The 27,797-nt window shown below is 42.3% G+C and overlaps 1 protein-coding gene across 1 annotated transcript; it reads left to right on the top strand.

Moving 5' to 3' along the window:
• Nucleotides 1-26,378, top strand: LOC309390063 (membrane-spanning 4-domains subfamily A member 8-like; the record flags this gene model as incomplete). The annotated part of the gene is made up of 7 exons (XM_081949144.1): nt 1-87; nt 664-786; nt 21,815-21,943; nt 22,199-22,255; nt 23,511-23,627; nt 25,211-25,324; nt 26,252-26,378. The coding sequence occupies 7 exons, from the start codon at nt 1-3 to the stop codon at nt 26,363-26,365; spliced, it is 741 nt and encodes a 246-aa protein (XP_081805270.1). The 3' UTR covers nt 26,366-26,378.
• Between the last annotated feature and the right edge of the window lie 1,419 nt (nt 26,379-27,797).

Below are 27,797 nucleotides of genomic sequence, written 5' to 3'. Positions count from 1 at the left end.
ATGACCTTCCTGGAAAATGGCAATCAATATGATCATCCATTCCTGATGCCTTTAGATCCATCTCCCAGTAACAGGAAAGGAGGGCAGGTACAATAAAACCTTGTCCAAATGGAAATGCCATTTAGCTGGGGGATCTGAGGTCGTTCTAAGATCAGATACAAATCTTTTGCATTGAAAAACATTACTTTCTCCGTGTTCTGATTAACTTTTCTTCAACTGATGTCCATGGAGATTCAAAATCAACCAGGTCATGGTTGTCCCAAAGATGCTTTTCAAAAGGCAACTGGACTTTCTTGGTTTTTCTTTGAAAATATTTCACTTCTCAAGCAAGAAACCTATTTGGTTCTGGCTGAAAGGTGGGGAAAGGAAAAATTTCTATCCCTGAGAAAGTTGTATTTTGTTTACTATCCTGCTCCCTGAAGCCTTCTGGAAATCCTCTTCAATTTCACTGCAGGGAAATATTATCTCATAAAGTGACATTAAGGAGAAGAATTTACCTCCTTGATGTGAAGACATTAACTTTTCCTCACTTGTTTGTTTTCAGGTAACTTAGCTGTGGCATCACTTCCAGCAAGAATGGCCAGTGCAACCGCAGTTCTCATCCCCTCTAATGGAGCAAACATAATCCAAATGGCTCCTGGATTGTCCAGTGTCCCTCTTCAGACATCTGGAGCAACTCCATATCCCCAGTATGGAGCTCAGCAAATTTCCACCAGTGCTCCTCAACAAGTCCCACAAAAGAGTCCTTTGGAGAGATTCCTCAAGGCTGAGCCCAAAGTGCTTGGGGTAGGCATGGGTTGCTATGTTCCTGTTTGAATCCATTAAGGTTTTAGAGCTATGTAGAGACCCGAGAGCCCCATATTGAAGTTCTGGAACTTGGCTTGGCTGTTGTCTGGTTCTGGAATATACTCCAGAAACCTCTGTTCTTCCTGGCGGTTTCATTTGTGTTTCTGCAAAAGGTTCTGACTCCGATATGCATTTCTTTTGCTTCGCTCTTTAACTGAAAAAGTGGAGCTCAGCCAAGGTTTCAGCCAGATCTCTTTTTCTTCCTTCCCTCTGAGAAGTGCAACTGTTGAGCATTTCTCCAGAAGAACCTGGTCATGGATTGGCTGCAGCCCAACTTCTTCCTGCAGCAGAGTCTGAGTGAGAAGTGATATTTTTCTCTCGAATATCTATCTTGATATTCTTAGAGACTTTCTTCCTGGCAAAAAGCAGTCCCACTGAGGGTCAAACTAGATCATAATCCGGAGTAAATGTCTGGTACATAGTGATAATGGGTCTCAAATTGTCCCTTCTCCCCATTTGGATTTTTCACCTTAGGAAACCAGGTCTTGGGTCAACACCTGCACTGGAAGCTTAGAAGCCCCAACACCTTTGAAAGACTTTTCTAAGATGGATATAAAGTGATGCCTTTCCTGGGGTGCTAACAAATAAGAATGTTTTTCTCAGATTCAGCAAACAAAGTTGTCTTACTTTGTGTGTTTTCCTTCCACAGGCTGTCTAAATATTGATTGGGCTGGTCCACTTCGTCTATGGGGCTGTCTGGTTTTCTTCAATTTCTTCTCCTGACTCCCCCTGCTCCTTGTGTGCAGTTGGAGGTTACTCCTTTTGGGGAGGGATATTTGTAAGTATGTGCAAATTTTGTTTGAGTTATGCACCATGGTAGTAATGGCTAATGGATACTTACAAAAGTCCTGTTTGCATTGGAGCCTATCTGGCTTCTCATGGGTGCCAGATTTTTCTGACAATTTCCCCCTTTTATTTCCAGTGGACTACGATCGTTTGCTCTTCTTTTTCCTTTTCCATAGTTTATTTCTTCTGGATTACTTTGTGTATCAGCTGTGAACTGTCCAAATCGTGATTTGGTGAGAAAGTTTAGCATTTTAATTTCTTTTATGCTATTTCTTCTTAAGCACTGGTCCTTTTACAGTATATTGTCTATTGTCTTCAGATACTGCTCAGTTTTAAGCCAACATTTAGGAAAGAAAAGCAAACTCCAAAGCCCCCTCCCTCTTCCTTCTTTGCTCAATTGTTGATTCCAAGTCTTGCTTCCATCGAAAGTTCTATGTCAACAGTAGAGAATGTTCAACCATCCAGCATTTGAGCCTCTTCTGTTCCCTGTTTTGCGACTCAGATGGTTGTTGGCAATATGGCGACTTTGTAAAGCCATAGAGAGAACTGTAAAGCACTGTGAAGTAGTATATAAGTGTAAGTGCTATTGCTATTGCTAGTCCTGAGCAGAGGTGTCTTCTCCTCCCACTCCTTCTCCTCCCTCTCCCCCTCCCCCTCCACAGAGGATCCTCTTCCAGAAATGTTCCTACCCGAAAGCAACATTAAAAAGAAGCCCTGTGTATTAGGAGTAAAAGTATGGAACTAGAGTGGGAATCACATGGGAATCAAAGGGAAGAGAGAGCTATTGGTAGCCCTCCTGCAAAGAGCTTGCATTCTTCTCCCCTGTGACCTCTTTGATTTAAAGACTGTTCATAGCAACATAGACATGTTTTTGTCTGTTAAAGGAAGAAAATATAGATTCAAAAGAAGAAACACAACCATCTTGATAGAAAAATACTACATCCCTGAAAGGAGAGAACTGAAAAGAGCAATCTTTAAATTTTCAGTTTATTTACTACTGGCTCCAAGGTTTTCTCCATTTCCATCTCTCTAGTAGTCCCTCTGCAATGGTTTATAGCTAAAAGAGCATTTAACATTAATATTTAATGCTTTTATGCCTTGCATTTATTAAGAGGTATGCCGACACTGTAATTTCTCTCCTTCTGGTGTATTTCTGTTTCAGGTGAAATTTAGTGTAGGAATGAACATAAGAAATGCTATAATGTCATTAATTGGTAGCATCCTGAACCTATCCGAGCTGATAATCTACAGTTATAGTTGTGAAAGTGACTATTCATGTGTAAGTATACCAAACACTTCATAAATTTTGCCTTCACATGCAGAATCCAGAAGGAGATTATATATACAGGTAGGACATCCCAGACCCTTTGACTTTTGTTTGAAATTTTTCCTTGAATAAGTCTCGGTGCCAAAAAGTTTTGCATTTGATTTCAAATATTGTATATATATATATAAATATCTAGCTTTAGAAAATAAAAATTTAGGTTAATTCTGAAACGTGGACAGATTAGAACCACATCAATAACTGGGATCAATGCCTTGAATTTTTAGTATTTTGTAACGTCTTTTGCTTTCTTATGAGTGTTAAATCATAGTAATATCACATCCATGGCACAGAGAGGATGGTGTCAAGCTATTTTCCAAAACACCTGAAGGCCAGGCAAGGAATAATGGATGGAAACTGACCAAGGAGAGATTCAACCTAGAAATAAGAAGGAACTTTCTGATAGTGAGAACAATCAACCAATGGAACAATTTACCTTTGAGGGTATCAGGAAGAGATTGAACTGCCTTTTGTCAGAAATAGTGTAGGGTCTCCTGCTTGAGTGGGGAGGGGCTGGACTAAATGACCTACAAGGTCCCTTCCAACTCGATTAATCTGTTAAATCTGTTTTCTTCTTTCCAGCCTGAGAGATGATTGGAAAGAAGTTGGGTAAAGAAAATAGATCTAGCTGCATCCTTATTGAGGAGGGGGAAAATAGACGTTAGGCTGACTGAATCTAAATAGAGTTGCTGCCCTTAACCATACTCTGTTGGTGCCAATTTTCCCATGAGTTTTCCTTTACCATATCCCCAGCCCATGAATAGGATTTACACCTGATGTGAGTAAGTCATCATTAGCTGTACTGGTATAAAACTAGTCTTTTCCTTTCCTCTTATTCTGAGCCCATCCAACAACAGCCTCAAGGTGTATAAAATCTATTTCCCTTCATCCATAATCTTGGAGAAAAAGTCAGGTGACCAAGAGTGGATATGTTAGGACAGTGGGGAGTCTTGTCGCTCTTCCTCTTTGGACTAGCCAGCCTCTGTCTTAACCATTTCTCTTTCTCCTTCCCCCTTCAGCACTTTGTTTCTTGAGGTTTCCTATCCATCCGCTCTCTCCTCCATCATCCCAAAGGTGCTTATTCAGGTGGCAATTGGACTTTCTTGTTTTCCCATGGAGACATTTCGTTTCTCATCCAAGAAGCTCCTTCAGCTCTGACTAGACTCAGCAACTCAGCAAAACATAAGAGATGCTAATAATGTTCCCTGATGCAGTTTCCTCATCTCACACAGGCTGTACAGGCAGTCTTTAGCTGAATGAACAACTATTCATTTAGTGACCATTCAAAGTTTCAGTGGCACCCAAATCTATGACCACTCCTCATATGCATGGCCAATGCAGCGTCCCCACAGTCACACGATCAAAATTAGGGGGCTTGGATAGTAGCAATTTATTTAGGACAGTTGCAGCATCCCTTTTGCGACTTTCCCAGCCAGATTCTCATCAGCAAAGACAGCGGGGGTGGGGGAAGATTCACATAACAGCCATATGATTCTCTTAACTGCAGCGATTTGCTTAACAACAGTGGCAGAAAAGGTTAAATTACGCACAACTCATTAACAATCTGTTAGATATTAGCATATATCGGAGGAAGTCTCCTCTCTGGTCCGCTGCTACAGCGGGAAACAGGTATCGCTCTGATTGGTCGAGAGGCGTACCCGAGTCCTATAAAAGGGGAACCCTCCGGCCACAGAGCAGGCTGGATCACTTCTTATACTAATAAAGAGCTGTTAAGTCACTTCGTGTCCGCAGTCTGTTCTCTCGTTGCCCAGACGTAACATTGGTGACGAGGATGGGATCGAGAGACAGATAGGACGAAGAACGCTACTTCAGAATCCCCGGATTCGATCCAGCCAGGAATCGGCAGAAATACCGGCAGCCATCTCAGGACACCGCAGCGCGGCAATTTCAAACAAGGAAAATGGCGATGCACACTCCTCCAGCTCCATTCGACCCAATCGCTGATCATTGGGAATCGTACATGCTCAGGTTCGAGTGTTTTCTCGAAGCAAACGAATATACAGGCATACCGGACTCTCGAAAGAAAAATATATTCCTGAGCTACTGCGGCCGAGAAGTTTTCGAGACGGCCAGGGACCTCTCTGAACCAACCCCCATTCAGGCGGTATCATGGACGACGCTACAACAAACGCTACAAACCCATTTCGCGCCAAAACCTTCCCGCCACGTCTGCCGCCAAGCATTCAACACGAGGAACCAGAAGGCGGGAGAATCTATCAACCAGTACGTTGCAGCTCTATGAAAAGCAGCCACACATTGTGGATTCAGAGACCTGGACGAGCAGATTATGGATCGACTCATTTGCGAGCTGAGAGACATTTCCCTACAAAAACGGCTGTTGCCCAAAACCAATTTAAGCCTGCAGATTGTACTCGACGAGGCAAGAGCTTCAGAAGCAGTAGAAAGATCAGCGGAGACAATTCAACGCGGGTTCAACACAAACCAGCCAGCGCCAAGACACACCAGAGTCCACTACGAGGACACAATTCCAGACTTCGAGGATCCCGAGCTCGAGGAAAGTCACCTGATGTGGAGCAGTCATGTGAGACCTGGGGGGAGACCCGGATCCCGTTTGCCGCCCTGCGCAAGCTGCGGAGGGAATCACCCCCGGTCTACCTGTCGGTTCAGGAACGTTGTTTGTTCGCACTGCGACAAACTTGGGCACATCGCACGAGTGTGCCGGAGCGAAGTCCCTGCCTCAAGGCAGCCACCCATGTACCGCCAACAGAAGCCCAACCCAGGGGCTTGGCGAAATCAAAAAGGGCTCCCAGAGAGAAATCCACAAGTGTTTACCCAGAGAGAAAATCCCCAAAGAGCTGAGCGAGCGTATTCCCAGAGAGATTACTCGCAAAGAGCTGAGAGAGCGTTCTACCAAGACGCTCAACGAGAGTATCTTCAGGATACAAATGCGGAAATAGAGTTGACCCAGAGAGAGGAGTTGCGAACGTATCTCACCACAATAAGTCAGGTCCGCACCAAGCGGCCTAAAAAGCTGAAAGTCACAGTCCTCTTGGAGGGCTCACCTTGCAAGCTGGAAGTTGACACGGGATTGTCCCTGACGATCATTTCATGGGCATCCATGAAACAGGCTATCCCTAGTCTCAAAAAGAGCCAACTACGTGTTCCAGACATCCTGCTTCGAGACTACCAGGGGAACCAAGTCCCCATCGTGGGCCAAGGCACATTCCAGATCCGTTTCAAGGACATCGTAGCCCAGCTGCCCGTGACCGTCGCCAGCGCACCATTACAGAACCTTCTTGGACTAGATTGGTTTGAAGCATTGGGGTTAGAAGTCACCGGAATCAACGCCGTGGAAAACAGCAGCGCTGAGCAAATATTTAAGGAGTTCGAGGATGTGTTCAGCCCCGGTCTTGGTAAGTATGTGGGTAAACCAATCTCATTTAATTTAGACCCCAAGGTGGCGCCAATCCGACTTAAGCCGAGACGAGTGCCTTTTGCACTCCGCCCAAAAATAGATAAGGAGATAGATAAGTTAGTGGAGCAAGGAATCCTTGAGCCGATGGATCACGCGCGTTGGGAAACTCCCATTGTGACCCCCGTTAAGTCAGACGGGTCAGTCCGCATCTGCGCGGACTATAAATGCACAATTAATGTCGCATTACAACAAAGCGCATATCCTGTGCCAGTAGTACAGCACTTACTGCACTCGTTGGGGCCAGGAAAGGTATTTGCTAAATTAGACATGGCACAAGCTTACCAGCAGTTGCCCATAGATAGCGCCACAGCGGAGGCCCAAACCATAGTGACGCATAGAGGAGCATTCAAATGCAACCGGCTACAATTCGGTGTGAGCATTGCTCCAGATTTGTTCCAGAGCGTCATGGAATGACTTTTGCAAGGGATATCGGGAGTCGTCCCCTATTTCGACGACATCTTAGTGTCCGCTGCAAACGAGGAGCAATTAAATAAAAGAGTCAGAACTGTTTTGGCCAGAATCAGAGAGAAGGGTCTCCGCCTTAAAAAAGAAAAATGCCAAATCAACGTGCCTAGCATAGAATTCCTGGGTTATAGAATCGATGGTCAGGGAATACACCCCATGTCAAAGAAAATTAAGGCGATCCAGGACGCCCCCACACCACGAAATCAGACCGAGTTGCAGGCCTTCCTCGGACTGCTTAACTTCTACAGCGTTTTTCTGAGACAGAAGGCGACCGTTGCTGAGCCACTACATCGACTACTCCAGAGGAACGCACCATGGAGATGGGGACGATCCGAAGCAGCAGCGTTTGCCGGGGTAAAGCGCCTGCTCACCACTGACTCGCTGTTAGTCCAATACAGCCAGACACTACCGTTGGTATTGACCTGCGACGCATCACCCTTTGGAGTTGGCGCAGTCCTTAGCCACAGGATGCCAGACGGAAAAGAAGCACCCATCGCCTTCTACTCTAGAACTCTTTCATCGGCCGAAAGGAACTACAGCCAAAAGGACAGGGAAGCGTTAGCTGCTGTAGCTGGAGTAAAACGTTTCCATGAATACCTCTACGGCCGCGATTTTGAACTAATTACAGATCACAAACCGCTGTTGGGACTTTTGGCGGGAAACCGCCCCACTCCGGTCTCCCATTCTCCACGCATGACCAGGTGGACTGTTTTCCTGGCTGCGTACTCCTACAAGTTAATTCATCGACCGGGCTCCACTCTAGGACACGCAGACGCACTCAGCCGTTGCCCACTACCGGACCTTTTGCCAGACCCCACTCCCGAAGTACCGGTGTTGCTCATTGATTGTTTGGACTCGGGACCGGTTTCTTCCTGCGACGTTGCAAGGTTCTCCTGTAAAGACAGTTTAATAAAGCAAGTTCAAACTTGGGTTTGGAGGGGGTGGCCGAAGGGAAACGTGGGCCCGGAATTCAAAGTGTTTTGGTCGAAACGGGACGAACTCTCAGTGTTACAAGGTTGTTTATTGTGGGGGGATTGAGTTGTTATTCCTTATGCGTTACGTAGAAATGTGTTAGATGCATTACATGTTGGGCACCCAGGGATCGTTAGGATGAAGGCGTTAGCGAGAAGTTACGTTTGGTGGCCAAATATGGATAAAGAGATAGAGGAGTGGGTGGCCACTTGCGATCCATGCCAAGAATCGAGATCAGCACCCCCGGAAGCGCCCGCCACAGAATGGGAAAAGCCTAAAGCACCCTGGTCGAGAATACACATCGACTTCGCTGGGCCAGTTCAAGGTCAGACGTTCCTTATAGTTCTGGATGCATACTCCAAATGGCTAGAAGTAGTCCTAATGACTTCAACCACGGCAGAGGCAGTCATTAAGGTTCTACGGCGACTTTTCGCCACTCATGGCCTGCCCGACCTCCTGGTCTCCGATAACGGGCCCCAGTTCACGGCCATTCAATTTGAAACATTCTTAGCAGGTCAGGGAATTCGGCATGCCCTCGTCGCGCCATTCCATCCGGCATCAAACGGACAGGCGGAGAGAATGGTGCGATCCGCAAAAGAGGCCCTCGCTAGGATGGGTCCAGGTGATTGGCAAACACGCATTGACCATTACCTATTAATCCAACACATTACCCCCAGCGCAACGACGGGTAGGAGCCCCGCTGAGCTACTCATGGGCCGCCGTCTACGGTCTCACCTGGACCGTCTTCACCCGAATTACTCTGCCACAGCACCCCCAGACTCCACAAGCAAAATTCGGAGTTTTTGCATAGGGGATTCCGTATACGCCCACAACTATGCAGGGGGAACATTGTGGATGCCGGCAAGGGTCATTGGCATCACGGGTCCACGTTCATATCTGTTAGAACTGGAAGATGGGCGGAACTGGAAAAGGCACATCGATCAGCTTCGGGGTCGCCTGGCACACTCAGACCTACGAACCGAGGACGAGAGCTACCTACCAACGCAAAGTCAGCCAATCGAGAGCCCCAACACAGAGAACCACGACACCGGCGAGCCCAGGTCAGAACAAGAGACCGAGCACGAAACGGTACAAAACCCAAGCAACGTGAGCAAGCAGACCCCTGAACACCCGAGTAACGAAAGCATGCAAACCCCCGAACTTGAAACTGAGAAAGCAGCCGATCCTGCAACCACTCCAAACCAACCCGAATTGCGACGTTCCACTCGAGTAAGGCAAACTCCAACATACCTTAAGGACTACATAACCAACCGCAATGTTCCGTCTAAGAGGGGAGGGGTGTTAGATATTAGCATATATCGGAGGAAGTCTCCTCTCTGGTCCGCTGCTACAGCGGGAAACAGGTATCGCTCTGATTGGTCGAGAGGCGTACCCGAGTCCTATAAAAGGGGAACCCTCCGGCCACAGAGCAGGCTGGATCACTTCTTATACTAATAAAGAGCTGTTAAGTCACTTCGTGTCCACAGTCTGTTCTCTCGTTGCCCAGACGTAACACAATCACTTTGTTTAGCAGTGGAAATTCTGGCCCCAGTTGTGGCTGTAAGTCGAGGGTTACCTGTACAGTGTCTCTGTTTTTCCCAATGTAATTGTTCCTCCCAGTGTTTCCCAAGGGAGTCCCTTTGAATGGTGTAGCACATTCAATAAAATAAAATACACACCATTACATTAATTTCTCAGCAAATTACAACTATCCCTCCACCTGTCTTCCTACTCCACAGAGTGTCGCTTCTGTCCTCTCCAGTGTGCTGCTCTTGTTCAACCTGCTGGAATTTTGTATCGCTGTTTCCCTGCCTCACGTCGGGTGCCAAGCTGCTTGCTTAATTGATGACCAGGTAAATATTTGATACTTTAATAATAGCTTTAGCAGTTCTCACTGTTAAAGAATGCAAAGAAGATCGTCAATTTTTCTTCTTTATATCTGCACTCTATTTAACCTGACCATTTGCTGGTTTCTTTGCTATCACCCTGAACTGTTAATCTTAGAGTAAGAGTTTGATACGTTTTACTTACATCTGTACCAAAGAAAGTTGGAAGTCATTCTTTTTCAGCTTTCCTTCTTTTCCATTTTCTTTCTGACATGTTCACTGTTTTTGTTTCTTGAGCCTTTTCTTAGCTTTTTTTTTGATGTATGAAGGATCAAATTCTCAGCCATTATAATTCTACATTCCTTGAAATCCACTGGGAGCCATCTCACATAAGGCAGGCTCTGAGTCCCTCCAACCAAAAAGAGTTTATCCATAGAAGAGATTATGTGTAGCTCAGGGTTGAACTGTGGGGTCCTTGGTGCTCTCTGAGCTTGATGGTTTTCTTGTAGATGTTTCATTACCAAACTAGGTAACATCATCAGAACTAGAAGGGAGTGGAGTTTGATCTTATTTTCATATACGAGTGGCTTACCCTGTCAGTGTTGATCAGTCGCTTCACAAAAAGTGTTTTGATTGGTGCCAGGTCTCTACAGCCTCAGGCAGAGAAGGGCTATTCTGCATCCCTCCCTGAAATGCTCTTTGAAGTACAGAGTTTCCCAGCATTCCTTTAGGAGCCTCCAACATGCAAACTGTGGTTACTCATCCGAAAATGAATCCTCTTTACCTGGAGCTTCAAAATTTGCTGTTTGCTGGGAAGGTGTATAGCTAAAAGTCAGTCTACATTTAGTCTGCATCTGACTTTGGGGATATTTCTTCATAAGCAAACAAAAGTGTATTTCCTGTGCAGTTCACACCCCTTGCTTACTGGATCTGGATGTTACAAACCAAAGCCCACATTTTGTAATTAACCTCCATGCCCCGTTTTGGCTGGCAGAGTGCTGCAGGAGGCTGATTGCTGTCATGGACCCCGGCCATGCCCCTGGACCTCTGAGGTCAAACACAACTCTGATGCGGCCCTCAATGAAATTGAATTTGACACCACTGTTCTACAGTAGCCACAATTGGCTTCCTTTTGTACCAATAACAAAGCTACTCTCAACCTTTCAGAAATGCTTTAGATTAATTGGAGAGGCGGAAAATGGGACCGGAGAAAGACTGAAAGGGTAATATGATTGGACCTTATAAAACAGAAGAACTCTAAAAATATTGCAAGCAGCTAAATCAGCATACAGAGATACCTGTCTTGGGGTCCTTGGTGGTCTCTAGCCTGGTTGTTTTCCTGCTGATGTTTCATTACTCAAACTAAGTAACATCATCAGTGCTGGTTTATTATTTGGGTAGTAAAACATTTGCAAACAACAAGCAAGCTCAGAGACAATCATTTGAGCTACAAGTATTGTCCTTTATCGGTACCTGTATTAGTTCACAGCATTATCAGTTGGAGCCATTCAGAAATCAAAAAATAACCTCCTCTGCGGGGAAATCCATCTTTTCAGTTAATAATCTGATAGCTTTTGTGAATAAATCACAAGAATATTATTTGTTTATGTGTTTATGTGTTTATTTATTTATTTGCTCCTCAATTAAGCTGGATCTTAGGAATAACCAATACAGAAACATAAAATACAAGCAATATAAAACTCCAATAAAAACTAAAGCACAAAATAAAATCAGTCCCCAAAGATCCTCAGGGGAAGCCAGTTCACTTCTCTTAACACCTTCCAGAGGACCATCCCAGTTGGTACCATCTATTTCAGAAGGTCATCTATTCCACACAGAGAACACTCACTGGGGATGGGGTGGAGGGAGTTTGTTTTCCTTTCACACCTGTTGATAGGTAGGTGGGAGATCCTGAGCAGACATTCTCTGAATATGTGGATAAAGGCTGGCAGATTCAATCAGCAAAAGTCACTTAAATGCCCAGGCACTAAATCATTTGCGTGTTAATTTATAGTTTTAAGGAATTCTCCATCAGGACTTTGAGCTAGCAAGGATTTCAGCCTCTTGGTGAGGTTAAAAACACACAACTGGAGAATCTATTCCTCCTACTTAAAGTAACAGATGCGTCCCTGAGTACTTATTGTGTTGACTATTCTTTTCTGTTACAGCGTTCGGTGCTTTTTATGCCTTACCAACTCATCAGAGGTAGAGCAGTCGCAACTGAACCAAATCCTCCTCCTGTTCCACTGACTTACGATAATGTGGTTGCCAAACCTCAGTAAAACAAGAAGGAAAAATGAGAATTGTTGGCAAATGAGGTTTCAGGAGATGCATTTCATATTACTTAATTTTGTCCAGCTTGCTTGTTTATTTTTCAATTATAGCCTTTAATCACCAAATTAAATGGTGAAAAGTTTGGAAAGTTCTTCTATTTTACTTGATACCTAGTTATAATGCTTCCCAAGAAGCAAGAACTTGTGTTGGAAATCATCAGTGTATTTATGAGGAAGTTCTCTCTCTACAGTGGGTGAAGGAGGCTTTTTATTACCCTTTTGTTTATACTCTGGATGACGGGTTGTTGTTTTTTGACAAATATAGAACTAAGTAGGAGATGTGATGCAGATAAAAAACAGCTACCTAAATTAAAAAACAAATTATTAATAAAACATGTCATTGACACACTTTTTCTTTTTTTTTGGAATTTTTTTTATTGTTTTAATTAAACAAAAACACAAACAAAAGAATCATTCTTCATTACATCTTGTAGAAAGCATGTCGATTGATTACAAATAGATTTCGTGCGTTACTACCACAATCATTATTTATGCTTCTTTCATATTGAATTGTACATTTTAAATCAAAAATCTGTATGTATTTTTCCATCAATGTACCATCATTCTCGTTTGACTATAATTATTTAAACGTGCTTTTATCTAGAATCATTTGTATTTAAAGACACAGCCACCTTCCGACCCAAGAAAGATTACATCTTTATAATAAAATCTAAACAAAAATTTGTTAGTAGAGTTTAAAAGTACCCAAGAAAGATTATATCTTCATAACAAAATCTAAACAAAAATGTATTAGTGAAATTGATAAATCTTTTTCCCAAGTCCCGATTTATAGTTTATATCCAAATTGTTTTTACTAGTTAAAATTATTATTTCATTATTATTATCAAATTATTTGTTAAGGAATAAACATTTTAAAAAACATTATAAAAATGTCTACAAAATCCTACTTATTAATCACCAAAAATTAACTAAGTTTTTAATTATCAACATTCATTATCAGCCTGTCTTTCCAGTAACAAAACAATCTTATGTCTTTAGCCAGTTGTTGCATCAATTCTCTTATTAACTTCTTTATAAGGTTTTTAAAAACTTCTCTTACCTTACATTCTCATATACAGGTAACCTTACATTCTCATATACCTCCAGATCTTGTAAAGATTTCAGTTCCCTATTCATTGCTGCTTTCCAAACTATTTGCTCCTCTTTAGGATACATTGATAGTTCATGATACGTAGCAGGAACTTTATCTACTTGACATGCTATACTAGCTTGATATCTGTCTGGTGGTCTTGTTACACGGGTAGAATGCCTAGGCAACTCAGGGTTCACCAGTGGACTCTCCTGTTGTGTCTGCTCCCATTCTTCTAACTCCTCCTGACTTTGCACTTCCTCCTGACTACACTTCCTCCTTAATCTTTATAGCTGGTCTTTCTATTTTACCACTAGGAAATACCTGGGTTTCAATGACTACGTCATTGTTAAATTCCAGTTTATCCCACCTAACGGATTCAATAAATCGAGCACTAGCACTACAGTGTACTTTCGTAGTGCCTTTTTCCCAAAATCTAAACGATCTATGATTGGCTTCGTAACCTACAAAAAATAATTGTCTAGCTCTATGTTTCCCTTCAGTCTTACTTGTGAGGGAATATGCACCCATGCCGGGGCTCCAAATGTGTGAAGATAACTTAAATCAGATTTTCTACCATGCCAACGAGTGAATGGTAATTCACCAGTTGTTATATTAACCACATTATTCAAAACATGGTTACTACACATCATAGCTTCACCCCACAGTGTTTCAGGTCCTGAATCAACTAACATGGTTCGAGTCATGGCTTGTAATGTTTGCCCCCTTCATTCTACAAACGAGTTATGTTGTGGCCTATAAGGAGCAGAATGTTTATGCAGAACGTTTATGCTCCACCAGCTGATCTCAACATTGTTTGAAATTTGAAGTTTGTAAACTCAGTTCCGTTATCGGTTACAACAGTAATCACCTTAGATTTCATTTTTCTTTCAGCAAATCTTAATCAATTAAAGAAATGTTGAAATGTTTCTGTCTTGTCTTTCATTAAATAGCTGAAACCGTATCTTGAATAATGATCCATGATACTCAAAACATAACAGGCACCTCCCAAACTGGGTTTCATAGGTCCAATTAGATCAGCAAAAACAACTTCTAGGGGTTCCTTAGTCTTAAACCCATTACATCTGTATGCTGGAGTAACCTTGCTCTTTTCCTGACTACACACATTACAATTTAAATATTTACTGCAAGGTTTTAACTTTACTCTTTCTGACAATTTAACAGTGTGTTGCAGCATCTTGAAATTAATGTGCCCCATACGCCTATGTAGTAGATGTATGCATTCATCATGTGGTTTCACATTATCATACACTGAGTTAGCAGTATGGGCATCAGATATAATATATAAACCATTTGTTAATTTGGCAGTAACCCTATTACCTTCCTTTTCAATGATACAGTTATCTCCCTAAAGGTTACTACATAGCCAATGTTAACTAGAGCTCTTACTGATAACAAATTAAATGTCAGTTTAGGTATATACAACATGGATAAATGCTCATTTACAAATGAACACCTTGCCATACCTTCACCAGATGCTTTCACCCTCCATCCATTTGCCAAAGATACATATTGCTTGCTGGCAGACATTTTTATAAAACAAGTCTTATTTCTAGTAATGCACGGTGATGCTCCACTATCAACAACCCATGAATCATGGCTTATTGGTGCATTTTTAAAGATAGTCAAAGTAGACATGCCTAAGTTGACATTAGCATTTTTCTTAGCCTTTCTAGTATTCTGGTGTTTTGCAAGTTTACAGAATCTAGCTATATGCCCCTTTGCCCCACAAGAAAAACATTTTCTAACAGTATAGGCAGTTGAAGGTGACTCTTCATGTTGTGGTGGTTTCTCTCTCAGTTGTTCTCTTTCCAACCTTCTTCTGGACTCTTCCAACAGGCGTGCAGTTATGTCAGTCAATGTTAGTTCATTTTGAGTTAGGACCTCAAGGGACGATACAAAATCATCATAACTCTCATCCAGTGAGGACAGAATGATGTAAACTTGATGTAACTCTGAGAAAATAAGTTCTTTTTCACGTAGCTCTTGGAAAACTCATTTTATAAAGTTTAAATGAGCTAACATATCTCCACCCTTCAGAAGATGTGCCCTAAACAGTTTGCGGGTAAGATGTATACGTGCACCTACAATGTCACGTACATGTATCTTCTTCAAATTCTCCCCGTTAGGAGAGCAAGTGTGCAGAGAAGCGTAATGAGAGTGGTATGGAAGAACACGCACAAACCAGCATACAGGGACACTGAATAGTATAAAATATAGTAGTTTACTATGTGGAAATATAGAGGTATTCAGAGTTCAGTTTACAGTCCAAGTCATACACAGTTCAGTCAGTCAGTTATCAATATTCACAAAGTAGCAAGACTCAGTAACTCACGATACAGTATCCGATCAGCGTCTAACAAACAGAGAGCTAACACTCATTCTGGCTTCCTCTTATGGCCGCTTGTGGTAACAGCAACCAATTGCATCTCTCTAGCATTTAAAGTAACAGATACATTTGTTACAATCATGGCTTATATACATTGCCAAGCCAAGACTAGGGTTACATCCCTAACAAAGACCACTTCTCAAGTGTGTTTATGTTTGCAAAGATCCTCTGTAGATAACAATTTCTTTGTGATTTATGTTGATTCCTCATTCTGCTTGAATAGGGATAGAGGTAATAACTTATATCTTAATGAGTGCCATGCCTACAATAGTACAGTAAAGCAGATGGCTTTGGATGGAAGAAGATGGGGGATTAGAATAAGACAAGAACTGATACTCAAGGCTTCCAGCAAGCTTTTCTAAAGCTTTGGTTCTAGGATATGAGGCTTGTATCACAGATGCAATTTGGTGCTTTGCTTGGGTGCCAAAATATTTGGATAATTTCTGCCCCTTGTAGTATAAGGGTGTAGGATGAATCTCCTGAGTAAGAGAGAAAATTCAATTTCAATTTCAATTTATTTGATTTGTTAGCCGCTCCCTCTCCACAAGGGACTCGGGGCGGCGTACAATAAAAAGCACATATATATATATACATATACACATACACATACACGAAGGAGGTAACAATCATTAAATACATAAAATAATAATAATAAAATTAGCAATTAAAATACCCCAGTTTAAAATTACGAATTTAAAAAAGACTGTCAGGAGGAATAAGATGGAACTATGGTTAAGCCAGGCTGGATAATTGAAAAAGGTGGGTCTTGAGTTTTGAACGGAAGGAGCGGAAATCGGAGGTAATCCTAATGTCGAGGGGGAGGTCATTCCAAAGGGCTGGGCCCATCACAGAGAAGGCCCTACTCCTGGGTGTCGCCCTCTGACACTGTTTAGTGGACGGCACCCGGAGAAGTCCCTCTCTGTGCAAGCGGATTGGTCGTAGGGATGTATGGGGCAGGATGCGATCCCACAGGTAGCTAGGTCCTGTGCCATGGAGCGCTTTAAAGATAGTAATCAAAACCTTGAAACGCACCCGATAGACCACAGGAAGCCAGTGCAGCTCACGCAGGAGAGGTGTTACATGGGAGTATCTAGTACTCCCCATAATCACCCGCAGTAGTGTAGTCTTCGAGTGCATTTCAAGCCCCATGTAGAGAGCATTGCAGTAGTCTAGGCGAGACGTCACCAGCACATGGGTGACTGTGCATAAGGCATCCCGGTCCAATAGGGGGCGCAATTGGCGCACCAGGCGGACCTGGTGGAACGCCCCCCTTGCCACGGCTGTTACATGGTCATCCATGGACAGCCGGGCATCCAGGAGGACGCCCAAATTGCGCGCCCGCTCCATGGGGGCCAGTTGCTCGCCCCCGATGGCCAGCGATGGAAGCAACTGGTTGAACCGGGGGGCCGGAAGCCACAGCCACTCTGTCTTGGAGGGGTTGAGTTTGAGTCTGTTGTCACCCATCCAGACCCGTACGGCTTCCAAACACCGGGACATCATTTTGACGGCCTCGTTGGGGTGGTTCGGGCTGGAAATATACAGCTGAGTATCATCAGCGTACAGATGATATCCCACCCCAAAACCACGAATGATCTCGCCCAGTGGCTTCATATATGTGTTGAACAGGAGAGGCGAGAGGACCGACCCCTGTGGCACCCCACAAATGAGGGGGCTCAGGGTCGATCTCTGCTCCCCTGCCAACACACGTTGCGTCCGGCCGGAGAGGTAGGAACCGAACCACCGTAAAACGGTGCCCCTCACCTCCAACCCCTCCAGCCGGTGCAACAGGATACCATGGTCGATGGTATCAAAAGCCGCTGAGAGATCTAATAGGACCAGGATAGAGGAACAGCCCCTATCTCTGGCCCTCCAGAGATCATCAACCAACGCGACCAAGGCCGTCTCCGTGCTGTGCCCGGGTCAGAAGCCGGACTGGCGCGGGTCTAGATAATCATTTTCCTCCAGGTGACGTGGGAACTGTTGGGCCACCACACTCTCTACAACCTTCGCTAAAAAGGGAAGGTTGGAGACAGGACGATAATTGGCTAGCTCCGTTGGGTCCAGGGAAGGCTTCTTGAGTAAGGGTCTCACAACCACCTCTTTCAAGGCGGCCGGCAGAGACCCCTCGATTGCTAAATAAAGAAGATAAAGTTCAAATATTTTGCTTGATGAATTGAACTCTGTAAATTGTATAGTCAGCAACATAAAGAGCATATTACTAAAATTAAAAATACACTGGGGAAGCTATTCCTTCTATCTGGTTTTGGGGCCTTGCAAGTCAACAGAGATGCAACAATTGCACTTGATCATAATCACTGTTCTCCACCAGCCATAGTGGAAAAAACAAAACAAAAATCACACCAACATCAGGAAGAAATTATGAGAAGTGTCGCACCAGATGTTTCAAGAGAAGCAATGAATTTCATGTTGTTTTACTTTTTCCCTCCAGCTTGTTTGTTTTTCAGTTAAAAGCTTTTAAGTACCAAGTTAAATGATGGCAAGTTTTAAAAGTGATGCTTCTTACCTTCTTACCTTCTTATGTTATAATGCATGAAATAGAAAAAATGTATTTGTAACTAGATTTTTTGATGATTAGAAAAAAATAGATAATAGAAAAAAGATCATTTTTGTAATCACAGATAATTTTGGAATTATATTTGGATTCGATGCTAAGGACATAGGAGCTTTATTCTATTTTGGTCTTTTTTCTGCACTTTTGCCTTTATCTTTTTCTTTACTCTGCATTAGTACTTCTGATATTCAGTTGTTTTCTCCAATGGAATAACATGTCCTTTATATACATTAAATATTGATATTTTAATACAGCCACATTGTCCATCAATACATTATCTCCCTCTTGTTTTTTCCTCCAAAATTTTCTTTTTCTTATAAAAGAAAGCTTATAAGAGAACCATTTCCCCAGTTTATTCATAAATGGAAAATGCTTGTGTTTTGCATAATTCAATTTTATTTCCAGTTCTCTCATGGTTAACATGGAGAACTGTTATTATAAATCTTAATTTCTTGACAGATTTAGGTTCCCTAGGAAATTCTTTATTTTTATTTCATCCAAAATATTTTGGGTTTCCTCTTGCCTCTTCTGAAATTCAGAATTATATTGTGTTAGGTAACTGGACCTGCCTCACTCACAGCTGGTTATCATCCCATTGATTGAAACACTTGTCTAATTTCCCCTTGAAATGAATTGCTAAGAATTGAACTAAGGACATGAAAAGCCAATATCTAATAAAGGGAAATTGGCATCTAGAAGAGATAAGGGCAAACAGCTTTTTTAAAAGATGAAATCTGGGAATAGCGTGGCTCATCCGGAGGGGGAGGGGGTGAGACGTCATCTCCCCTTCCAAAACACTATTATTAAAGCATTGAAGCGACCAGCTCTCCACAGCCCCATAGACGTTCGCAGAACAGCCAATACAAAAGAGCAATAGGAGGATCAGAACTCTAGAGGGCGCCCCCATGTAACACACATAGTGAAGGAATCGGGAATTCTCCAAGAGAGCAGAACGTCTTCAGCATCTGCTTCTTGGCAAAAGGATCTGGTCCAGATGTTTCAGCGGCCTCTGAGGTCCTTGGAAGTTTTTCCAGGGAGAGTCTGGCAAGGTGCGCAATCGGAGGTTGGGATTCCCCTTCACGCTGTTGCGGTGCTCCCTGTTCAGACTGGGAAGCTGCGATCGCAATACGCGTCCTCTTGTTTTTCTTTCGGGCGATTCCGAGGGGTTGAAAAAGGAGCGCTTCAAGCGTGGGACTTGGTTACTTTGGGAGAAAGAGAGAAGCGGGAGAAGTGGGGCGTGCCTACCGTCCCTGTCCTACTGTCCCATTTATATCTACTCTTTTTATGTGTTTATGGCTTATTTATATCCATTTATTTGTGCCATTTTTTCATGTGTTTTCATAATTGTTTCCTTGTACTTTTTGATAAATAAATAAATGAGTGAATAAACAAACAAACAAACAAATAAGTGTCGAGGGATGGGTTTGATTTCAGTGATTCGTTTTAGCCTGGAAATAAGAGGACTTTATAATCTTGGTGAGTTTTCCTCTCATCTCTGAACACGCAGAAGGTTCCTGGCCCAAAACTTTTATTTGTTGCAACAGTTAAAGGGGCAAGAAAGATGTTTTTTCTGGAGTCCTCGATTAAAATGAGTAAAGCACTCCTTGTAGAAGACTGGGGAGCCTCTTCCTCCATTTCTTCCTGTTATGTTACTTTCGTTTCCCTGCGGCTTTGGTGTGTCTCGTCTTGAGCGGTGGTCGTGAGTATATTCTGATTACTTGTTTACAAAATAGCATGGAATTAATATGTGGACCATCCCGTGCCTGCCGCTTCTCTCCCGCAGCCATCCACCCGCGGTCTTCTCAGCCCCGCAGCCCCCGCAGCCCCCGTAGACGGGAGGATTTCAGGGCAGAATTTGCGGACAGGGAAGAGTTTGCAATCAATCTTGCCCTGATGGAAGTGCGCAATACGCGCAAAAAAGCCATATAAATGTATAGAGAGTCAATATTTGAAGTTCATCGTTCAAAGACGAGGGTGGATGGGTCGGGTTTTGCTTCACGTTGACTTCCAATTAATACAGTTCAAGAAGGAAGAAGCTCCCTCTTAAGGTCTGTACAAATCCTAACTAGTGGGATTAATTCTGGCCCTTTGATCAGAGTTTTCAAAACCGGAGCGTTACTAAATGTAGGACTTTACTGAGTCGCTTCACTTTTTTTCTGGGGTTGTTTGTTAGCTAAGGGTCCAATTGTGTTCTGACAAGAAGCCTCACCTCATCCGTGAAGCAAAGGTGGGATACAGATCCTGCTCTTGTGTCCTTCACAGTAACTTATGTCCAAATCGGTATGACCTTCCTGGAAAATGGCAATCAATATGATCATCCATGCCTCATGCCTTTAGATCCATCTCCCAGTAACAGGAAAGGAGGGCAGGTACAATAAAACCTTGTCCAAATGGAAATGCCATTTAGCTGGGAAATTTGAGGTGGTGCTAAGATCAGAAAAAGACGTTTTGCATTGAAAAATGTTATGTTCCCCGTGTTCTGATTAACTTTTTTTCAACTGATGTCCATGGAGATTCAAAATCATCCAGGACATGGTTGTCCCAAAGATGTTTTTTCAAAAGGCAACTGGACTTTCTGGGTTTTTTCCCTAAAAACATTTCATTTCTCAAGCAGGAAGCTTCTTTGGTTCTGGCTGAAAGGTGGGGAAAGGACAGATTCTATCCCTGAGAAAGTTGTATGTTTTTACTATCCTGCTCCCTGAAGCCTTCTGGAAAGCCTCTTCAGTTTTACTGCAGGCAAATATTATCTCAAAAAGTGACATTAAGGAGAAGGGCCATAATTTTCCTCCTTGATGTTAAGACATTAACTTCTCCTCACTTGTTTGTTTTCAGGTAACCTAGTTGTGGCATCACTTCCAGCAAGAATGGCCAGTGGAACTACAGTTTTCATCCCCTCTAATGGAGCAAACATAATCCAAACAGCTCCTGGATTGCCCAGTGTCCCTCTTCAGACATCTGGAGCAACTCCATATCCCCATTATGGAGCTCAGGAAATTCCCACCAGTGCTCCTCAACAAGTCCATTAAATACATTAAGATTTTAGAGCTACGTAGAGACCTGAGTGCCCCATGTTGAAGTTCTGGAACTTGACTTGGCTGTTGTCTGGTTCTGGAATATACTCCAGAAACCTCTGTTCTTCCTGGTGGTTTCATTCATGTTTCTGCAAAACATTCTGACTCTGATATGCATTTCTTTTGCTTTGCTCTTGAAATGAGAAAGCGGAGCTCAGCCACGGTTTCAGCCAGGTCTCTTTTCTCCCTTCCCTCTGAGAAGAGCAACTGTTGGGCATTTCTCCAGAAGAATCTGGTCATGGACTGGCTGCAGCCAAAGCCAGTTGAAATCACTTTGGGCTTATGACCGTGATCAACTTCCTCCTGCAGAGGAGTCTGTAGTGATTTTTCTCTTGAATATCTATCTTGATATTCTTACAGACCTTCTTCCTGGCAAAAGCAGTCCCACTGAGGGTCAAACTCAATCATAATCTGGAGTAAATTTCTGGTACATAGTGACAATGGGTCTCAAATTGTCTCAAATCCAAATCCCTATTTGGATTTTTCACGATAGGAAACTAACCTTGGGACCTGCACTGGAAGCTTAGAAGCTCCAACACCTTTGAAGCACCTTTCAACGATGGATATAAAGTGATGCCTTTCCTCAGGTGCTAACAAATAAGAATGTTTTTCTCAGATTCAGTGAACAAAGTTGTCTTACTTTGTGTGTTTTCCTTCCACAGGCTGTCCAAATATTGATTGGGCTGATCCACATTGGCTTCGGGGCTGTCTGGGTTTCTTCAATTTCTTCTCTTCACTTTCCCACCCCCATGTCTGCAGTTGGAAGTTTCCCCTTTTGGGGAGGGATATTTGTAAGTATGGGCGAATTTTGTTGAGTTTTACTTTCTTTTACTTACTTACTTTACTTTCTTTTACTTACCGTACTTACTTTTGAAGATACTTACTTTTATAAGTATCTGTTAGCCATTGTAGTAATGGCTAATGGATACTTATAAAAGTCTTGTTTGCATTGGAGCCTATCTGGCTTCTCATGGGTGCCAGATTTTTCTGACAATTTCTTCTTTATTTCCAGTGGACTACAATCATTTGTTTTTCCTTTTCCATAGTTTATTTCTTCTGGATCACTTTGTGTATCAGCTGCGACCCGTCCAATTCGTGGTTTAGTGAGAAAGTTCAGCGTTTGAATTTCTTTTATGCTATTTCTTCTTAAGCACTGGTCCTTTTACAGTATATTGTCTATTGTCTTCAGATACTGCTCAGTTTTAACCCAACATTTAGGAAAGAAAAGCAAACTCCAAAGCCCCCTCCCCCTTCCTTCTTTGCTCAACTATTGCTTCCAAGTCTTGCTTCCATCGAAAGTTCTATGTCAACAGTAGAGAATGTTCAACCATCCAGCATTTGAGCCTCTTCTGGTCCCCGTTTTGTGACCCAGATGGTTGGTGGCAATATGCCAACTGTGTAAACCCATAGAGAGAACTGTAAAGCACTGTGAAATGGTATATAAGTCTAAGTGTTATTGCTATTGCTAGTCCTGAGCAGAGGTGTCTTCTCCTCCTACTCCTTCTCCTCCCTCTCCACCTCCTCTTTGACAGAAAATCTTCTTCTAGAAGTGTTCCTACCCAAAAGCAACATTAAAAAGAAGCCCTGTGTATTAGGAGTAAAAGTATGGAACTAGAGTGGGAATCACATGGGAATCAAAGGGAAGAGGGAGCTATTGGTAGCCCTCCTGCAAAGAGCTTGCATTCTTCTCCCGTGTGACCTCTTTGATTTAAAGAATGTTCATAGCAACATAGACATGTTTTTGCCTGTTAAAGGAAGAAAATATAGATTCAAAAGAAGAAAGACAACCATCTTGAGAGAAATTACATTCCTGAAAGGGGAGAACTGAAAAGAGCAATTTTTAAATTTTCAGTATTCTCCCTATTGGCTCCAAGAGTTTCTCCTTCCCCATCTCTCTAGTAGCACCTCTGTAATGTTTTATAGCTAAAAGAGTATTTAACATTAACATTTAATGCTTAGAGTATGTCACATCTTACAATTAACTGTGTAGGGTTTCTTTAAGCAAAGTGTTAAGGGATGAAAAAATTGTTCCATTTTTCCTGTTGCTTTTAACCACCTGGTCTTCAATGGAGACCGACATCCAGAAAGAAGGAGGAGGAATTTGAGAGTTTTAGAAAACCCTTCCAATGGACTTGTGTGCTTTGCATTTCCACTGTGGGAAAATGTGTTCTTTGTTACTCCTGATCTTAGTGGATGCTGTCCGGTTCCTCCACTGACTGGCAATGTGTCATTAAGCATCCACATAGACTTCCTTTGTCACTGTTTTATCATAATTGGGGTAATTGTTTTTATGTCTTGCATTTAATAAGATGTATGCTGACACTTAATTTTTCTCCTTCTGGTGTATTTCTTTTTCAGGTGAAATCCAGTGTAGGAATGAACATCACAAGTGCTATAATGTCATTACTTGGTAGCATCCAGTACCTATCTCATCTGATAATCTACAGAGATATTTGTAAAAATAAATATCCATGTGTAAGTAAACCAATCACTTCTTAAATTTTGGCTCCACGTGCAGAATCCGGAAGGAGATTATATATACTGCCAGAATATCCCAGACCCTTTGACTTCTGTTTGAAATTTTTCTTGACTAAGTCTTGGTCCCAAAGTGTTTTGTATTTGATTTAAAATATTGAAATTTAGGTAAATTCTGAAATGTGGACAGATTTGCATCACACCAATATCTGGGATCAATGCCTTGAGTCCTTTGGGAGAAGGGCGGCATATAAATACAATAAAAACAAAACAGATTTTTTTTTTAGTATTTTGTAAAGTCCTTTGCTTTCTTAGGAGTGTTAAATCATAGTAATATCACATCCATGGCACAAAGAGGATGGTTTCAAGCTATTTTCCAAAGCACCTGAAGGTCAGGCAAGGAATAATGGATGGAAACTGACCAAGGAGAGATTCAACCTAGAAATAAGAAGGAACTTTCTGATAGTGAGAACAATCAACTAATGGAACAATTTACCTTTGAGGGTATCAGGAAGAGATTGAACTGCCTTTTGTCAGAAATGGTGTAGGATCTGCTGCTTGAGTGGGGATGGGTTGGACTAGATGACCTATAAGGTCCCTTCTGAATCTGTTAATCTGTTAAATCTGTTAAAGGGCTTTTCCCCTTTCCAGCCTGAGAGATGATTGGAAAGAAGTTGGATAAGGAAAATAGATCTTGCTGCATCCTTATTGAGGAGGAGAAACAATATACTTAGACTGGCTGAATCTAAATCACTTTGCTGCCCTTAACCATACTTCACCCATTATTCTTGGAGAAAAAGTCAGGCGGCCAAGAGTGGATATGTTAGGACCGCGGGGAATCCTGTCGCTTTTCCTCTTTGGACTAGCCAGCCTCTGTCTTAATCATTTCTCTTTCTCCTTTTCCCTTCAGCACTTTGTTTCTTGAGGTTTCCTATCCATCCGCTCTCTCCTCCATCATCCCAAAGGTGCTTATTCAGGTGGCAACTGGACTTTCTTGTTTTCCCATGGAGACATTTTGTTTCTCATCCAAGAAGCTTCTTCAGCTCTGACTAGACTCAGCAACTCAGCAAAACATAAGAGATGCTAATAATGTTCCCTGATGCAGTTTCCTCATCTCACACAGGCTGTACAGGCAGTCTTTAACTCAATGAACAACTATTCATTTAGTGACCATTCAAAGTTTCAGTGGCACCCAAAGCTATGACCACTCCTCATATGCATGGCCATTGCAGCGTCCCCACAGTCACACGATCAAAATTAGGGGGCTTGGCTACTAACAATATATTTAGGACAGTTGCAGCATCCCTTTTGCGACTTTCCTAGCCAGATTCTCATCAGCGAAGACAGTGTGGGTGGGGAGAATTAACTTAACAACCATATAATTCTCTTAACTGCAGCGATTTGCTTAACAACAATGGCAGAAAATGTAAAATTACACACAACTCATTAACAATCATTTTGTTTAGCAGTGGAAATTCTGGCCCCAATTGTGGTTGTAAGTCGAGGGTTACCTGTACAGTGTCCATTACATTGATTTCTCAGCAAATTACAATTCTCTTTCCACATGTCTTCCTACTCCACAGAGTGTCATGTATGGCCTCTTCATTGTGTTTTTCTTGTTCAGCCTGCTGGAATTTTGCATCACTGTTTCCCTGGCTCACTTTGGGTGCCAGGCAGCTTGCTGTATTGATGACCAGGTAAATATTTGATACTCCGATAATAGTTTTAGCCATTCTCATTGTTCAAGAATGATTTCCCTTTTTTCTTCTTCATATCTGCATTCCACCTAGCCTGACCATTTGCTGGTTTCTTTGCTATTACCCTGAACAATAGGTGAGAGTGGCTACTCAGGGTACCGAATACGAATTATAACTAACTTTAAATAAGAACAGTAAAAAAGAAATGGAAAAATTCCTATCTGTAGATCAGTGTTTTTCAGTCTTGGCAAGTTTAAGATGGGCGAACTTCAGTGGAGTGGAGTTTGCTCTTATTTTCATATACTAGTGGCTTACCCTGTCAGTGTTGATCAGTTGCTTCACAAAAAGTGTTTTGATTGGTGCCAGGTCTCTAAAGCCTCAGGCAGAGAAGGGCTATTCTGCATCCCTCCCTGAAATGTTCTTTGAAGTACAGAGTTTCCCAGCATTCCTTTAAGAACCTCCAACATGCAAACTGTGGTTACTCATCCTAAAATGAATCCTCTTTACCTGGAGCTTCAAAATTTGCTGTTTGCTGGGAAGGTGTATAGCTAAAGGTCAGTCTACATTTAGTCTACATCTGACTTTTGGGATATTTCTTCATAAGCAAACAAAAGTGTATTTTCTGTGCAGTTCACACCCCTTGCTCACTGGATCTGGATGTCAGAAAGCAAAGCCCACATGAATATGTGGATAAAGGCTGGCAGATTCAATCAGCAAAAGTCACTTAAATGCCCAAGCACTAAATCATTTGCCTGTTAATTTATAGTTTTAAGGAATTCTCTATCAGGACTTTCAGCTGTCAAGGATTTTAGCCTCTTGATCAGCATCACAGTTAAAAACACACAACTGGAGAATCTATTCCTCCTACCTAGAGTAACAGATGTGTCCCTGAGTACTTATTGTGTTGACTGTTCTTTTCTGTTACAGCGCACAATGCTTTTTATGCCTTACCAAGTCATCAGAAGTGGAGCAGTCGCAGCTGAACCAAATCCTCCTCCTGCTCAACCGACTTATGATAATTTGGTTGCCAAACCTCAGTAAAACAAGAAGGAAAAATGAGAATTGTTGGCAAAAGAAGTTTCAGGAGATGCATTTCATATTACTTAATTTTGTCCAGCTTGCTTGTTTATTTTTCAATTATAGCCTTTAAACACCAAATTAAATGGTGAAAAGTTTGGAAAGTTCTTCTATTTTACTTGATACCTAGTTATAAAGCTTCTCAAGAAGCAAGAACTTGTGTTGGAAATCATCAGTGTATTTATGAGGAAGTTCTCTCTCTACAGTGGGTGAAGGAGGCTTTTTATTACCCTTTTGTTTATACTCTGGATGACGGTTTTTTTTTTTTTTTACAAATATGGAACTAAGTTGGAGATGTGATGCAGATAAAAAACAGCTACTTAAATTAAAACACAAATTATTAATAAAATATGTCATTGACACAATACAGGTAGTTCTTGACTTATAACTGCAATTTGGACCAGAACGTCCATTGCTAAGGGAGTCAGTGTAAGTGAATTGTGCCCAATTTATGACCTTTTTTGCCACTGTTGTTAAGTGAATTATTCTGGTTGTTAAGTGAATCTGTTTTCCCACACTGACTTTTTAAAATCCAGCTGGGAAGGTCACAAATAGCAATAACTGACTCTGGCATGCCAGAAATGTCATACAGCTGTTCTGCATTGTTCGGTCTCATGTCTCTCATCTTTTGCATCTCATTTGGAAACCAAGGACCCAGAGTATGGAGGAAGAATGGAGAGGCCAATCAAGCACATTAATCCCACGGTCATTGAACCAGTTTTTGGTGCTTTTGGCAAAAGTTGCTCTCATCAGAAGAGAAGACTTTGGACCACTGAGCAACAGGACTTTGGACCACTGTGCTTCATTAAAACCAGGAGCAACGCAGCCGTCTACCACGAGATTTTGGAGCACTTCATGCTTCCTTCCGCAGACGAGCTTTATGCGGATGTTGACTTCATTTCCCAGCTGCTCACACTGCCAAAAGCACCAAAACCTGGTTCAATGACTCCGGGATTACTGTGCTTGATTAGCCAGCAAACTCGCCTGACCTGAACCCCATAGAGAATCTATGGGGCATTGCCAAGAGAAAGATGAGAGACATGAGACCGAACAATGCAGAAGAGCTGAAGCCCGCTATTGAAGCATCCTGGTCTTCCATAACACCTCAGCAGTGCCACAGGCTGATAGCTTCCATGCCACCCCGCATTGAGGCAGTAATTGCTGCAAAAGGGGCCCAAACCAAGTACTGAGTACATATGCATGCTTATATTTTTCAGAGGTCCAATATTGTTCTATGTACAATCTTTGTTTTATTGATTGCATGTAATATTCTAATTTTCTGAGATGGTGGATTTGGGGTTTTCATGAGCTGTACGCCATAATCATCATAATTATGACAAATCACGGCTTGGACTTTCTTGCTTTGCATGTAATGAGTCTTATCTCATATATTAGG

Source organism: Natrix helvetica (assembly GCF_964273705.1).
Source record: "Natrix helvetica genome assembly, chromosome: 1".
Classification (NCBI taxonomy): Eukaryota; Metazoa; Chordata; class Lepidosauria; order Squamata; family Natricidae; genus Natrix; species Natrix helvetica.
Note: the sequence above shows the minus strand (reverse complement) of the source record. Positions and strands in the feature narration are given on the sequence as shown.